We start from the raw sequence: 15,632 nt of genomic DNA on the forward strand, positions 1-15,632 counted from the left end.
GAATGGAGCCCTTACAATAAGAGAATTGCAGGATTAGCGGTTTTAAAAGCCAAAATTTAAGACAAAATATGAGCTGGAACCTTGCCTTGATGCTGACACGAGTAATCATCAAAGAAAGAAAACTGAAAAATATGAAGCTCTTCCTTACACTAGCTTAAATAAGATGTCGATTTGCCGGGTATACGAGTGAAGATAACAGGAAGAGAACTGAAAAATGGGCAGCCTGTTCCTTAAACCGGCTGCTGGATATGTTGCCGTCAATTTGGTGCAAAACTTGCACCCTCGGATTTTGATACAGCCAATGCAGGAATAAAATGCACAAGTCTTGAAGCAATTCTAATAGCCAACTCATACATGGGCTTATTCTTCAAACTTTTTTCTTTTCTTTTTATAATTTCCGGAAACTTCACAAGTTCATTAGGAAGACGCAGAAAACCCAACAACAGCTTCTTTCCTTCTTTTTTTCCTTTTTAAACAATGAAAACCACCATTAAGGCTTGAAGGAGCTGGATTCAAGAAAAAAAACTACTACTATTTATATATTGCTGAAACACACCAGAGTAGACTACAGAAATCAGAAAAGCATATTACTCCATCAGTAGGAAAGACCAAAGCCTTACTTAATGATCAAAGACCTTATTGCAGCCATTTACTTGGTTTTGATGCCATGCATAATCTGAGGAAGTATCAAATCATCAGCAAAACGCTTGCCCATAAACTCCTTCATCATGAAAATGCGAAGCACATCTTCTGGTGTCTGATTTGCAGTTGATTCCGCCGCAAAGTTTCCCTTGTTAGCTGACCCCATTTCCAAACCTCTGCTTTGCATTTCTACTCGGTCAAGCAAATTCCTGCCAGCGGAGACTTTCCCTCCGCCACCACTTCCAGTAACTTGGGTCACTGCCATCATCTTTTGTGTGCTGAGATTCTCAGATTTCACATCATTCATTGTCTCAGAAATAATTTCAGCCACTGCTTTTCCACCTGTAGATGAATGAAACCGATAAAATAAATAAAATATCCAGCAAAATATACTTCCAAGCTACGAAAACCTGATAAATTTTTTAAGTCCGCATAAGATACGATACGAGGGATACATCGAGGTCTGAACTCTGAACATTAATGATGAATAGTAGTTAACCAGCAAAATATACTTCTTCTAGCCGAACCATATTCTCATTATTGAATATATTCTCGAAATATACTTCTGGCTAGTAGATTAGCCTCCGCAAGGCCTCAGTCCACACATGAACCCAATTTAAAAAAAAAAAATACATCTAGATCAATAAGATAACAATAATCCTCAGGATTGAATTACTTTTTACCAACTAAGACTGCACTTGGTGGTTGATTGCGATAATTATATATAATTGCGCCCACACGAGTACACGGAGCTCGATTCGTCTTAGTTTTGTATCTAATACGAGATAGTAGTATATGTAATAACTCGGACAAAGGAAGTGAAGTAGCGTATGATTAGGATCTAAGCTGACCAGGGATCAATTTGTACCCTTCCCGGAGAGCATGACGAGCAGCATTTTGGGTGAACTTGGAAGCGAAAAGGCTGATCCTTGACCGGGTTTCCTCGCTGGGCATGTAGTCATTGAGCGCCTGCATCCCGTTGACTCTGACGGCGTTATCGATGTTGCCAACTACGGCAGAGCTGTAACCGTAGGAGGCTTTGCATGCATCTATGACGGCCGCTGGAGCGGGTGCGTTTCGCTTCACGGCTTCAGTTGTTGAGTTGATCAAGTCCCAGACTCCCATCTGCTGTGCTTTTGTTATCGATCAATTTCAGATGTGGAACCACTATAACTATTGCAGGTCTGCTGCCCGGTAGTAGGAGAGTAAAGTTCAAGCACTCACCAACCGTGAACAGAAAGAATAAAAGGAAAATCATTCAAATTGTCTACTGCATTTTGTTAAATAAATTCTTTCATCTTTTAAATATTAACTATGTATCTCTTATAAATTCAAGTTAATAAAATTAATTTTAATCTAAATTTTTTTTATCATTTTTTAACCTGAAATCAATACGTGACTTGCATGTGGTCATTTTTAATATATAAAAAGTTTATATCCCATTTTTTCAAAGACAAAGAGAATATGGATTAAATTAGATTTTATATTTTTAGAAAAAAAAAGAAATATATTCTAATTCTACTTTTTTAGAGGCAAAAAAAATTGAGTCGAGTTAGTTGTTTAACTATAAATATAATTTAACTTGTTTATCCTAAAAAAAGATCATATGTGGGTCATATGATAGATTCAAAATAAAAAATAGTTAAAAATTTAAGTTAAATCAAATTTTTATTGACTTAATTTTGTAAAGAACATAGAGTGATCATTTTAAAAGTAAAAAATAAAAAAAAAACTCATTTAACAAACTATGAATACATTTTGAATGATTTTCTCAAAGAATAAACAACTCTTGAAAACGAAGACCGTGAGTCAACGTACATAGGAGGACCTCCAAGAGAACTGTACAATATACCTCCTCATTTTATTACACACTGCGACGTTCCCCTTTTTTCATTACAACGGTTTGCAATATACTTTAGCTGCATATTCTTCTTTTTTTTTTTCAATTTCTTGTGCTGAAAACGAAATAATTTCTAGTATGGAAATCTTACTTCATTTTTAGCTGCTCAGATCATTTGGATTATTTCTTCCCTTCCATTCAATTTTAAAGACTAATAAAAGTTAGACAAGCGAATATCCGAAAGGCTGAAACTCCATTCTAACATTTTATTTCAAGGCAAAATTATGAGCTAGTTTGGTCCGATTTTGCTCTGAAATTATGCTCATATGATAGAGGTGTGCTATTTTTAGCTAGAAAAAATGAGCAAATACGAGCACTACAACTAAACTGGCTCATAATTTATATGTTAGGAACTATTTTAACTGATTTTAAATATTAGAGAATAAAATTTTTTTTTGTGAAAATATTAGGAACCAATTTGACAAATTTTCCTTAGAACTCTCCGTCATTCTACAAAGAAATGGGGATCGAAAAGGCAAAACTGCAAAGGCTTCGCAGTATAACCTCTTTGGCTCCTAAACGGAGGACGCGGAGAAAGAATAATGTTGACATTGAACTGAAGAACTCACTGCTGTGAAACGAAACTCGTCGAAGAGGACGGGTATATTCCGGATTGATCATTCGGGGCGAGTGACGACCATCGCGAAACGACGACGTTCAGCATTTGTAAATCTGTTGGTATATACGTCCGCACAAATTGCCCTTTTCGTCCTTAAAGTATTTACATGTTTCACTTTAATCTGTAAAGTACAAGGGCTAGTGATCTGAAAATAAAAGTAACTTATTTTTATTTCCACAGAAATGACAAAGTTTTTGTTTTTGAAATAAATCCAATTTTGATGTCATCAACAGCGTATTTCTATTGTGGTCATCGTCTCTTCTGTTCTTGATCGGTAGGGATTGTTACTACAGGATGGAAGAGTTTCCATTGACCAAAACAAATTAGGAGTTAGTACTGGAGATTGATTGAAAGCATGTGTGTTCTATCCGTACACACTTATTTCTTGATCAATAAAAGTCCATATTGCTAAAAAAAATCAACTTTGATTAACGAAGAACATAGTTGTCATTTTAGAAGAAATCTACTGTAGAATTAAATTTGTGGTCTTGCATTTTAATTTGTCAAAGTATTATGCCGGAATTCAATCCTTAATGTTTGTATTATCTTCGCTCTCCTTTTAAGTGAAAAGATGGTACAACATTCAATTAGGATGGTGGTATGTTTATTTTTTCATGCAGCGCATTTACATTAGGTTTGCAGCAGTATAAGCGGCTAAGCAGTTGCATTCCTACTATAGGTTTACTTCAATTTATATTTTCCCCATATTCTACTCATGACTACATTAATCAAAGTCTCGAGGCCGAGTTAGACATTTTCTTGTGAACTTATATGCACTAGATTACTAATTAAACATGTAGTATTCATTTCGCATGGGGTATGATCTTCATCCAACTTGGCAAAGAATTCCTCAACTAGGCATTGTCTAATTACCCTGTTTGACCTTTTTCTCACTCGGCTATATAGGTGAATGGTGCGTTTAATGGATTTTTTGGCACAAGGGTTTGATCATTGTTCAAATGAAATTAGTGCGACAGTTTTTGAGAGATGAGAATAACATTAAGATTCCTACCAAAAAAAAGGGCAGAATAACATTAAGACATGATCCATTAACCTCGAGTTCTGTTTGGATTAGCCTATTTTTTTACAAATTATTTTTTTTGTGTGTAATCTATAATAATAATAAAAATAATCCAAAAAACACACATCTCAAATACAACTTACAAAAATATAAAAAAGAGTAACTCTAATAAATTTTCACTAAACATGACTCGTTAATCAAAGTCCTTCCTCCACTATTACCACCTCCAACGTTACCCCCTCCCTCCTTCCTCTTTCCTCCTTCTTTCTCTTCCCTCATTTTTTTTCCTGTCTCTCTCTTTCCCCTCTCTAGCTACAACCAGATCTAATTGCAACCAGAAAGTCTCACGACCTTTGGGTCACAGCCAAAGATTGTAACTTTGACGGTAAAACAGAGGGAAGGAAGGATGAGGAAGGAAGGGAAGGAAAGGGAAGGGAAGTGTGGCAATAGCAGTGGCAATAGGGTGGAGAAGAAAGGATGGGGTGGCAGGTTGCCAATGTTTTTATATTTTTAAAAAAATATATCCCAATAAAATTTGAAATTTTAAAAACACACCAACAAACAATCCTGATGAAATTTTTTTATATACAATATTACAATGTAGTATTTCAAAAATACCTGCAAGGATATCTAATCTATACTGAGTCTCAATTTCATTGTGCATAAAATTACCCTTAACTAATTCATAGTTCATACCTAGGGATAGCAATGACGCAAGAGTAGGCTGGGACAACCCTCCTCCGACCTCCACTTTGTCACTCATAAGTTTCTTTGGGTCTCTTGCTCTAATCCTGCTACTCTCACCGCTATCCCACCTCTCGTTCCCCCACCCATTATCTTCATGGGTGCCTCTGCCTCGCCCAGCCTACTATTTTTTGTTTTTACATTTGACTTACGCTCTGTTTGGATGAGAGTGTTTTTTAAAAACTAGTTTTTCAAATACAATAAAAATTTTTAAAAAGTACTCTAAAAGGTAATCTAAAAATTAGTTTAAATTTTAAAAAATATCTCAAAATATATTCTAGAAACTCTTCTACTCTTAAATATCCCAAAATATTTTTATGAAAATATCCCAAAATATAATCTAAAAATTCTGCTACAACAAAATTTTTAAAAAATAGCTAATCCATGTATAACACTAATAATGAATTTGTTAATTATTCTTTTGAATTTTTAATAAAAAATTAACAACAAATAAAGTTTAGAAATCATTTTGATATTATGAATTTGTTTCTTTATATTTGATATTATGTAAAATCTAAATCAATTATCATTATATTTTTCAAAAAAAAAGGAAGGCAAACTAATGTAATGAGATTATCATTTAACCACAAAAGATTAACAGACATAATTATTTTATTTTATCATAACAAAATTTCATGTTACGTGTATATAATTATATTGTATTTTGTATTTTATATTTATGTATATATTATTAAAAATTTAAGCAAGGGTTCAGGCAGAGAGTAGAGCAAGAATATCCTCTCCCATCCTTGCCTCGTTTAAAAGCGATGGGAGTTTTTCCTACCCTAACTCTGCATTTTCTCCCGCCCCATCGTGAGCCCCGGTTACCATTTCTATGTGAAGCATATACTTGAAATCTGACAAGGTGCGCAATTCTTTCCTAAGTTTCATGTTCATTACATCTTGAACTGATTCTTTGTTTTCGAAAGGCACCATTATTAGATCTTGAATTGTTTGGTTGTTTCGAAGAACTAGTTTTCATAATCTACCTTTAAAGCTCTTACTAACAGCCTAAATGCTTTGATATATGTAGGAATTTGCTTTTAATAAAAATTCAACACGATAAGCCTAATAAATCACTAGAAAAATAGAAGGCTATAAAAAATACGTTAATAATGCAACTAATTGTTAGTTATTGGTCTAATATAGAATGCAAAGTTGAGTACTTCACTTTGATTGCTTCTACTATTTATGATTTCAATAATCGGTGAATACACTAATAACAAAAATTATAGAGGTTGGATTGGATGATAAAGCGGGAGGAATTGGAAATAGGGGTCCTACTTTAAAAAAACAAAGAATATATATACCCTATTTTCGCCCTATTTCTCTTGAAGGAAGAATATATATACCTAACATCTATCATTTCTATCATTTTTCCATTAGTTACCGGTTATTTACCACACCAAATTTACCTCGTCTTTATACAAGTACCATGTGGCCCCATAATTTTCACCTTTTGTGGTTAAAGCCAAAAGTTACTGGTGCTAGTATCATATTTCTCGTCAGCACCGGCCACATGGTTCTCATCTATTGGAGGACGACACCCCCAGCTCGAACTCCTCACAAGAATTACGCGTGGACCCTACTTCTGACTTCTTTACCACCGGTCCACCAGAGCCCATTACACGTACGAGATAGCAAAACTCCACCAACGACCAACGAGTCCAATCGCACGTGCTAGACTCCAAAACTTTTACAAATAAATAAAAAAAATAACAAATAAGTCAAGCATAAAATCGAATCCCAATTGTTCATCCCTTCTTTTCTCCTTCTCCGGTTAATCACGATTGGTATTGAACGGTGGTCATCTGATCGGACGGCTATAGTGGACGAGGGAGGGGAGACGGAAAGGATCGCCGCCGCCGCCGCTGCCCCCGACGTCGTCGTTTCTTCGCTTTCTCCTCTCTCGCTCTCTTTTTCCGGTTCCACAAATTTGATTTGTGCGAGAAAATTTTTAGTTTCTATCTGTTTTATTAAATATCAAAGCAGTTGGTCACCATGAACGAGAAGGCTAACGTCTCGAAGGAGCTTAATGCCAGGCATCGGAAGGTATTAGCTTTATTTAGCTTTTTATTGAACTTTAGGAAATTGATCTCTTGCCTTCTATCGTAATTCGGCTTGATCTCTGATAACGCCAGCTGTTGAGTGTTGAGAAACTAATGTGTTTTTTATAACTTTTGTTAATGCGATCGGGATGGCTCAAATCTGAATTGTGGGATGTTTTTTACGTGCTTGAAATTTGTTTAGGACGGTTAATCATGAACTGATAAAATATATGAATCTCACGCTTTTTTAGTCATATAAGTAACTATTAACTAGGTGAAGCAAAGCTTTTTAGGTTTAAATGCTTAGAATCTTGAATGAAGATATGAAATTTATATTAATTCTGTAATTTGATCTTGTTAGTTTTGAACAGGATTAGTTTGCGGATGGAGATCAAGGATTGAGCTCAAAATATGGTCTGGGAGCTTTTACATTCTTCAGATTTAGTGCACATTTTAGGTGGACTAAAGGTCGTGAAAAGTGGGTTAATTGGTTTGTAAAAGGTCCGCAGTTCCTTCAGGAAATTAATGCCTGTTGTAGTCAGGACTGTGGGTGGCTGGACTTAGGTTATATGCTTAGTAAGCTATATGAAGAAGTGTGTATTGCTTGAGTGTTTGGTTATGTTCATTTAAACACTTCAAATGTCAAATCATGTATTTCTAGATATCTTCACTTGGATTTTTTGTGAATTTATTAGATGTCCAGTTGAGTAGTTTGCCAAAAAAAAAAAAAAGGCTCAATTCGTTTGTGTTTCTACATTTCAATGGGATGATGTGATTGTGGTTGTTAATAGTCATAATTTGTAAAATCTGTCCAAATTCAACTTGGTCTTTTATATAGTCTCCTCCCTCCTGCTAATGTAATCCTTTTTTCGCCATTCTGTGTAATTTATACTCTCCATTTTATAAAATTTATGCTGTTCTTATCTGCAGATTCTGGAAGGGCTACTCAAATTGCCAGAGAACAGGGAATGTGCAGATTGTAAAACCAAGTAAGTTCCTAGAGTGTTTCTCTATTTTGGCATTTTATTTTTATGGAGATAAAAGGTAAAGGGGTTGAACAACAAATTAATAGCTCTCAATGGATATCAGAATTAAAAAGAGTTAATTTTAGAAGTCATTAATTCGTGTAAAGCTGTAATCTTAACTTATTTTCTTTTTATTATTGAAATGCAGGGGCCCTCGATGGGCTAGTGTGAATTTAGGCATCTTTATATGCATGCAATGTTCTGGAATCCACAGAAGTCTTGGAGTGCACATATCCAAGGTGAATAGTTGTTCCTTAATTATGTAACTTGCTGGTGAGTGGAATTTGACAAGCATTTGCTAGTCACTTGACTGGGACAGTTCAAACAATGTACAATACTTGTGTGATACATCTGAGAGACTTCCAAAAAGAACCTTTTGATAGGAATATCAGGATTAAATATTGTTGTGCCTGACAAAATATGTGCTCAACTCCTTAGCTGATAATGAGTTTGTTGATAGCACAGCCTCATTAGTGGACCTGTTCAAATCATCTACTATTAAGTTTGTCTCATGTGCTACAATGCAAATTGACAGAGTTGCATATGTACTTAATTGCCAATTTTTTTTTCCTCGTCCGTCTTGTGTCTGAGTTCTAGCTCATCGCCTTCACATTTTTTGTACGGTGTTTTTTGTGTCAATATTCTTGAAATTTTTTCTGCTGTCAAAATTGTTATTCTTTTCAAATGGAAAGTGACCATCTGGGTTCAAGTAAGTTAGGCATTGTTTTATGAACTGTGTTTTGATTTCTTTTCAGTTTACAATGATGGATCTTTCTTGAATGGCTAATTGTTCTAGGGGCCAAAGCAATCATATTGCAGTTCACTTTTTTTTTGTGGGTAGAAGTTGGATAGGATATGTATTACTATCTTGTTTCTAGATGTAATTGTTTCACTAAAATTTGCAGTTATAGAGATTTGTAAGCTATACACCTAAGATAAGTTTGTTTTTTAAACTGATTAAATCTGTTTTCTGAGTACGTATGGGCTGATTACTCCAATAATATACTTCTGTGCTTTGCTTTGAACCCTTTATGGCCAATTAACACCATGGGGACGATGTGAGTTTGATGTCTGAAGAAGAAATGGAAGCTGATATCCGCATCAGCAACTTGACTGTAGACCTGAATTTCATTGTTGCAACCAATATTTTACTTCTTGTTCATATAGATCAGGGTAATTTATTGAATGCATTCTGTTTTTTGCTTCATAATGCACCACTTCCTTCCGTCCTTTTTGTCAACAGATTAGTGTTTAGTGGATAGACATCATCATTTGAAATATCTTGCGACTGATGTTTCTTGGTGCTTCTGCAGGTGAGATCTGCTACCCTTGACACATGGCTTCCTGAACAAGTGGCATTTATTCAGTGTAAGATTTTCGATCTCTTATTTTTTATAGGTTTGAGAATTTCTTGATTCAAGTTGATCTGATAGTTCAAAGTCTATTACATATGAAATTGTTTTCTTTTTGTTATAGCAATGGGAAATGAGAAGTCAAATAGTTATTGGGAAGCAGAGCTACCACCAAATTATGATAGAGTTGGCATTGAGAATTTCATTCGTGCTAAGTATGTCTGGTTTAACCCCGGCAAAACTTTCCACTATTTGGAAGCATTCATCATTTCACTTATTTTGACACTTTTTTTCTTGAATACCTTGATTAAAGGTATGAGGAGAAGAGATGGGTTCCAAAGGATGGGAAACCAAATTCTCCTGCTAGGGGACGAGAAGACAAGCTATCAGCTCAGTGGCAAAGACCTAATGATAGAAATGTTCCTGCATACACTGGCCATTCTAGGACTTCATCTGATGAAAGGAAGAGCATTCAAACAAGCAGCACTAAAGAAAATGTTGCTGCTGGGGGAATTAGTATTCCAGTACCACCGAAAGCTCAAGAACCTGTATGTTGAATTGCAAATTATAGTTTTGATTTTTTTTTCCTTGTTATCAAATGTGATTTTATTCTTCTATATAGAGAGTTGAATAGTCTCTCTCTTATCTGATTGGGCAGGAGTGATCGTGTAATGAAATTCCTTTGGTTGATTTTTTCTTTTAACATAATGGAGTGGAAGCATTCTGATTTGCAAACCTTTAAATGATGTTTTTGTTTGCAATAACCTGCCTTAAGGTTAAGTTGAAGCTATACAAGAATGAGTGCATATTAATTATACTTATCAGAATATGGACAGTAGTAATTATTAATTTACTAGTAATAAGAGTAATATAATTTCCTAAATTTGCTGATAGTCCTAGACTGATCCCCTGTTTTTTCTAGGTTTCTGTGTGCCTTATTTTTTGTAATTTATATACAGGTTGTTCCAGCTCCAGTGCCTCAACAAGTGATTCAGAAAACAGAATCTGTTGCCTCAGAATCTGTCAAACAGGTTGCACAAGCTGCCTCACCACCTAAGGTTGACTATGCTATGGATCTTTTTAACATGCTTTCAATGGACACTCCTAGTGAAAATGGTTCAGGAGCAGCATCTGCAGATGATAATTCATGGGCTGGCTTTCAGTGTATGTATAGAAGATCATTTCCTTTTTTTTTCCTGCTTCTGCACCTTTTCTTCTTCTGGGATTACGAAATTTTGTTCTAGACGGATTGAGGTGTGGTGGTTGGATTGGTTTCCTCTAATCCTTGTTTCTATGTACAGCTGCTCAAGAAACTTCGACAGCAGAAGGAAGTGTTCCATCAAAGGTCGATGACAATAAGAAACAGTCTGCTAATGAAATTGAGGATTTATTCAAGGATACACCATCTATTGCACCTCTAATGACAGAGAAACCTGAAAAAGATGTGAAAAATGACATCATGAGCCTTTTTGATAAGGTCTGTGCCTGTTCTCTCGTAAATGTTGTTAGACTTTTCTCCTGTCAGTTCTAACAATTGCAGTGTAGTTTAAATGAGAAATGTATTAACACTTGTACCTATTGGCACCCCTATTTTTCTATGTTATTTGCAAAAACTTTGTCATTCTGATTTGGCTTTATTCTGGATAAAGTGTAATTTTGTTGCGCTATGATTTTGTTATTTCTTTTGTTGCAGTCCAATATGGTGTCCCCATTTGCCTCTCATCAACAACAAATAGCAATGATGTCACAACAGCAGTCTCTTCTAATGGCAGCAGCTGCTGCTAATGCTGCTGGTGGATTGCTAAAGGTTCCTGGAAATACGCAACAAGGGCCAAATGGCATCAACTTGCTAAATCAGAATTTGGCAAGTGCAGGCTATCATCAATTTTATGGGATGATGATGCCAGGTGCTGGAAAGAATGAGCTGGAGAAATATATGCAGGTAAGATTCGCTAATTATGAATGTAATTGATTGAAGTATTGTGTTCTTATTCTTCTCTCTGTTTCTCTGCTAGAGTGGGAACTTGGGGAACGCCCAGCTGGTTGGGAGCACTGCTCAATTTCCAGCAACGAGGTATGCTATTATTGCATCATATACTTGCAATTTCTCCTTTGACAGCCCTTATTATTTTTGTGGAATAGGTGCTAAAACCTAATAGTATTTTGATGTTTAGCTGTTGACTTGTTAGGTATCCTTGGAATTTGGAAATGTATCTTCATTTGTCTATGTATCTCCTCATTTTACATATCAATTTTTGCCCCCCTGTTTTCTTCTGCAACTTAAAAAGCTTAAAACTTGCTGTGATACGTATGTTCGATGTTTTATGTGATCATATTTTCCTCACCATATTCCATTTTGTGCTTTCATCCTGCTCAAGCTGTTAAAGAACCTGCTGATTCATCTACTTTTGAGCAATTACTGATGGAACTTTGTCTCAGGAGCAAATCTGGAAATTAGACAGAGATTGTCTGACTCCTACTTTTTTTTGCTATGATATTGCAGTGTCTACCCTGTGGGTCAAAGTACTTCTAGCAATGGTGTAGTGACACCTGGAGTGAGCAGGCAGACGGCATCCCCTGTTTCATCTTCTTCCACGCAGACAGCCAAAGAGTATGATTTCTCCTCTTTGACTCAAGGCTTGTTCTCAAAGCATTGATCAGCCTGTGAGAGAGAGCAACCTGCTTAGTCATAGTATACCAAACGAGACATTTACGAGAAAAGTAGTTTTCGGATGATATCTTCGATATCAGGATTGTACACTTATTTGTAGAGTAGCAGATCCGCTTTAAAGTCTTAAATGTCTTCTTCCATTTTTGTTTATACCTCGGATAATAAGCAGTTCATATTGATTGTTTTTGGAACAGTATCTGGTTCACTCCTACTGTTCTGGTTTTCGGGATGAATTGGAAATAAAATATTGCTGACTCACACTATGGATCATGGCTAATTGGTGTGACCGTACGATTTAGATCCTTGACTTGTACCTGTTTTTTTTTTATCCCGCGGGAGTGGATCCCGCAGACTATTTCCCACCTGCAGGTACCCGTTTAATGTTGGCTATGTTGGGAGCTTGGGAGGGCAATATCGTTATTCTATCTTTGTAATCTTTCTTCGGGAATTGTCAGAAGAGAAAGGCACGGTATCTTTCATCAAGAGGGAGGTTGAAGATGAAGAGACCATAATGTCCGTGTCCGTCTCTCTGATTAGCTGGAAACCTGGGTTAGACGTAAGCAAGAGTAATCAATCATCCTGTCTAGGGGTGCGTTGTACTATTCGAGCTCGACTCGAGATAAAATAACTAAGCGTCGAACTTTTAGAATTCGAGCTTTAACTCGAATTCAACTTAAATTTATGTTACTCGAGCTCGAGTTTAATTAAATCTAATCAATTCAAATTGAACTCAATCGAATCTATTCAAGTTCAATTAAACTTAATTAAGCTCACGTAATAAAAATTAATGTTTTACATATAATTTTAAATAAAGGATATTATTGATATTTTATAATAATAAATATTAAAAAATTAAAATATATATTATAAAAAACTCGATTAGGTTCGTCGAGCCTTCGAGTGCAGAATATTAAAACTCGAGCTCGACTCGCTGCTTCTATCAAGCAACTCGTCGATCTGCTGACCGAGTAGCTTGCGAGCTCGAGTCAAGCTATTCAATCTAGCATCAGCCCTAATCTTGACGGTTCTTAAAAGGAATTATTCTGGTTAACTACATTGAACTCTTTGCAGTCTTTAAAGGACTAAAAATTTGGACTAAAAATTTTGTCTATTTTTCTAGATTAAAAATATCAACGTCTATACAAAATCTTAGTTCTATCATTTTGAGTTGTTATCGCATTTGAGTTAGTTATATTCCTTTTCTCCTCTTCGATGTTCCTTTTTCAAAATTTATCTATTGAAAGTTTGGGGAATTTTATTTTCACTCTATTTTTTTTTTGTTATTTGTACTCCTATCATTTATTTTATCATATAGTCTAATAAATAAAAATTATATGATTAGAATGATAGTGGGAGTGTGATTAACAAAAATGGGAGTGTAAATAATAATTTTGAAAGTTATTAAATTTATAAATTCAGGAAAAGTATGCCTTTGGCTACAATGTACTTGCTTGTCACCAAAAAAAAAAAAAAGAAGAAAGAAAGAAAGAGAGAAATAAAAAAGGCCATCTTGGTAAAAGACTAATTCGAACACAAGTCAAATTCTGCAATCTACCGCTTTCATCAGATATCCCGATATCTCGATCATTCTTTGGTTGGCCGCTGCCTGCTGATAACGAGACCCTCAACCACAGACTGAAGTTTCTGAAATCGTGGCCCTCTTTCTCCCGTCGGCGGAGTTCGACCCATAGTTATACTTTCATTTTCTGCATTTCGCTTTCATCTTTTCTTTTCATTTCGGCGTTTGGTCGAATTTTAATACATAGTCACACGCATGCCTGTCACATCGATGTCAAAATATTGGAGAAGTGTTAACTGTTGTAGCTAACATGTCATGACAAAGTGATCGGGGATAGAGCTACATTTGATTATCTAAAAACATTAGTTATAATTATCAGGTCCAACGTATAGGTTTTTTTTTTGTTTAAAATTAAAGTTTGAGTGGTTTCAGTTCCGATCATCATCATATATTAGAGTTAAAATTAAAGTTTGGGTGGTTTTACTTTCGATCATCTTCATAGATTAGAGTATATCTTTTGATTAGAGACCCACCAACACAACTTTTACATTGATGTGAAGATTCAACATCTCTTTTCGTAAGAAAGTGATCCGTTCTTACCAACTAAAACAACATGAATTAAGCTTCAATATAGTATTTATTTCAATATCCTGTTTATAAGTTACACAGATTTTAAATTTTGACAAAAATGTCATCATCATTTGTAGTGATAGAGTTAAGGATCTGTGAGCAGAGAGGACAATGCTCAATGTATAGATTTGTGATAGAATTAAATCTTCAATAGGAATCGTCGTACAACCTTGTATTTAAATTGTCGCTTCATGGTTATAACTAACATCATTGTGCTTAAACTTATAAAGGTTGATTTATAAAGTGAATTATGTTGTATTTTACATGAAGAGAGAACCTTAGAAACTTGAAGGGGAAGATGTATACAAACGTGTGAACTTTGTAAATTTCAAAGGGTCTAATTTAAGAAACTTTACAAAATTATAGAGATAGATCGAGCAAACAGATGCTCTTTAGAAAACAAATTGAGGAGGAACAAGAGAGGTGTAAGAATAAAAACACTACAAAATATCAAACTTATTTCATAGTTTTCTAGAACTCGAAGGGAGGAACAAATTGCCCCTCTCAAGTACAAACTGTTGTAGAATCAACAACGTATGGTAGGTAAACCAAGGGGAGAAAATTAATGATTTTAGTGGAAGATAATCACATCTGTCTCAGTCTAACTAAGTTTGCACGGAACCAAAAAGGTATACTGCATCACGTAGCTACCCCTGCAGATACACTAGTATTAGTCGTCTTTGCATGCATGATCAGACAAAAGCAGTAGTATATATTGAACTTTTGTGCAGCTTCGTCTAGTTATGTATGTAAATGGATACAACTTCAGTATAGATATATACAGTTTTAGTATAATTGTAAGTTTTGCAAAATTAAAAAAAAATAAAATTCATCTTTAACTTCCTCTCTTTTAAGGAAGCTGTCCTTTAAATTCATTGAACATAGAAGCTTGTTGTTATTTACCTATTGCGTGCATGGATAACATAACGCATTCTTGTGGCGAGGGTTTCGTAGAACACTATACAATGTATAGAAAGACAGGCGGTGGTTGTCAATCTTTTCTCGTAAGGACCTTACGTACGTTTTAGTCTCTTATTGAAAATTTTTTGTCAACCATATCTAACTTCCTGTAGAATAATACAACATACTGAGCGCATTTTTTCAACGCCAACCCCTACAACCACCCGTGTGGAATGGTGTAGAAGAATTACGGGTCTAAACTAATCATTTGGCACTCCACTTTCCTTCACATAACAATAAATTGTTAGAATGAAATTCTTAGAGTGCAATTATCACTTGTCCATGATGATGTCTAACCGCTTATCCAATAAAAAAAGAAATTGTCTTCTATTTTCACCCACTCACAACCCCCCCTTCCCCCCCCCCCCCCCCAACAAAAAAAAGGCCAAAAAAAAAAAAAAACGACGATTCTGACAGCCCTGTATTCATTCCCATTCTTGTCTTCGTGAAAGCGTGATCGGTCTAAAACTGGGCTGTTGGGCACATGCAGAGCGAAAGAAT

At 35.3% G+C, this 15,632-nt stretch overlaps 2 protein-coding genes across 2 annotated transcripts; one reads left to right on the forward strand and one right to left on the reverse strand.

Annotated features, from left to right (window-relative positions):
* Positions 1 to 360: 360 nt before the first annotated feature.
* Positions 361 to 1,853, reverse strand: LOC113770645. The gene is made up of 2 exons (XM_027315168.1): positions 1,494 to 1,853; positions 361 to 984 (listed from the first exon to the last, which is right to left on the reverse strand). The coding sequence occupies exons 1-2, from the start codon at positions 1,765 to 1,767 to the stop codon at positions 650 to 652; spliced, it is 609 nt and encodes a 202-aa protein (XP_027170969.1). The 5' UTR covers positions 1,768 to 1,853; the 3' UTR covers positions 361 to 649.
* Positions 1,854 to 6,638: 4,785 nt separating this feature from the next.
* Positions 6,639 to 12,285, forward strand: LOC113770667 (ADP-ribosylation factor GTPase-activating protein AGD5). The gene is made up of 11 exons (XM_027315198.1): positions 6,639 to 6,978; positions 7,905 to 7,963; positions 8,148 to 8,238; positions 9,313 to 9,367; positions 9,476 to 9,566; positions 9,665 to 9,899; positions 10,311 to 10,515; positions 10,653 to 10,828; positions 11,045 to 11,293; positions 11,367 to 11,425; positions 11,855 to 12,285. Exons 1-11 carry the CDS (start codon positions 6,928 to 6,930, stop codon positions 12,006 to 12,008), a joined length of 1,425 nt encoding a protein of 474 aa, XP_027170999.1. The 5' UTR covers positions 6,639 to 6,927; the 3' UTR covers positions 12,009 to 12,285.
* Positions 12,286 to 15,632: the final 3,347 nt, after the last annotated feature.

This window comes from Coffea eugenioides, chromosome 5 (genome assembly GCF_003713205.1).
Source record: "Coffea eugenioides isolate CCC68of chromosome 5, Ceug_1.0, whole genome shotgun sequence".
Taxonomy (NCBI): Eukaryota; Viridiplantae; Streptophyta; class Magnoliopsida; order Gentianales; family Rubiaceae; genus Coffea; species Coffea eugenioides.

Bases quoted from the DNA above. Each gene is read 5' to 3' on its own strand.
- LOC113770645 (XM_027315168.1), bottom strand. From the start codon at position 1,767: ATGGGAGTCTGGGACTTGATCAACTCAACAACTGAAGCCGTGAAGCGA. The intron at 985-1,493 runs GTCAGCTTAGAT...ATTCATCTACAG, and splicing joins AGGGTACAAATTGATCCCTG to GTGGAAAAGCAGTGGCTGAA.
- LOC113770667 (XM_027315198.1), top strand. From the start codon at position 6,928: ATGAACGAGAAGGCTAACGTCTCGAAGGAGCTTAATGCCAGGCATCGG. The intron at 9,368-9,475 runs GTAAGATTTTCG...TTTTTGTTATAG, and splicing joins ACAAGTGGCATTTATTCAGT to CAATGGGAAATGAGAAGTCA. The intron at 9,900-10,310 runs GTATGTTGAATT...ATTTATATACAG, and splicing joins CACCGAAAGCTCAAGAACCT to GTTGTTCCAGCTCCAGTGCC.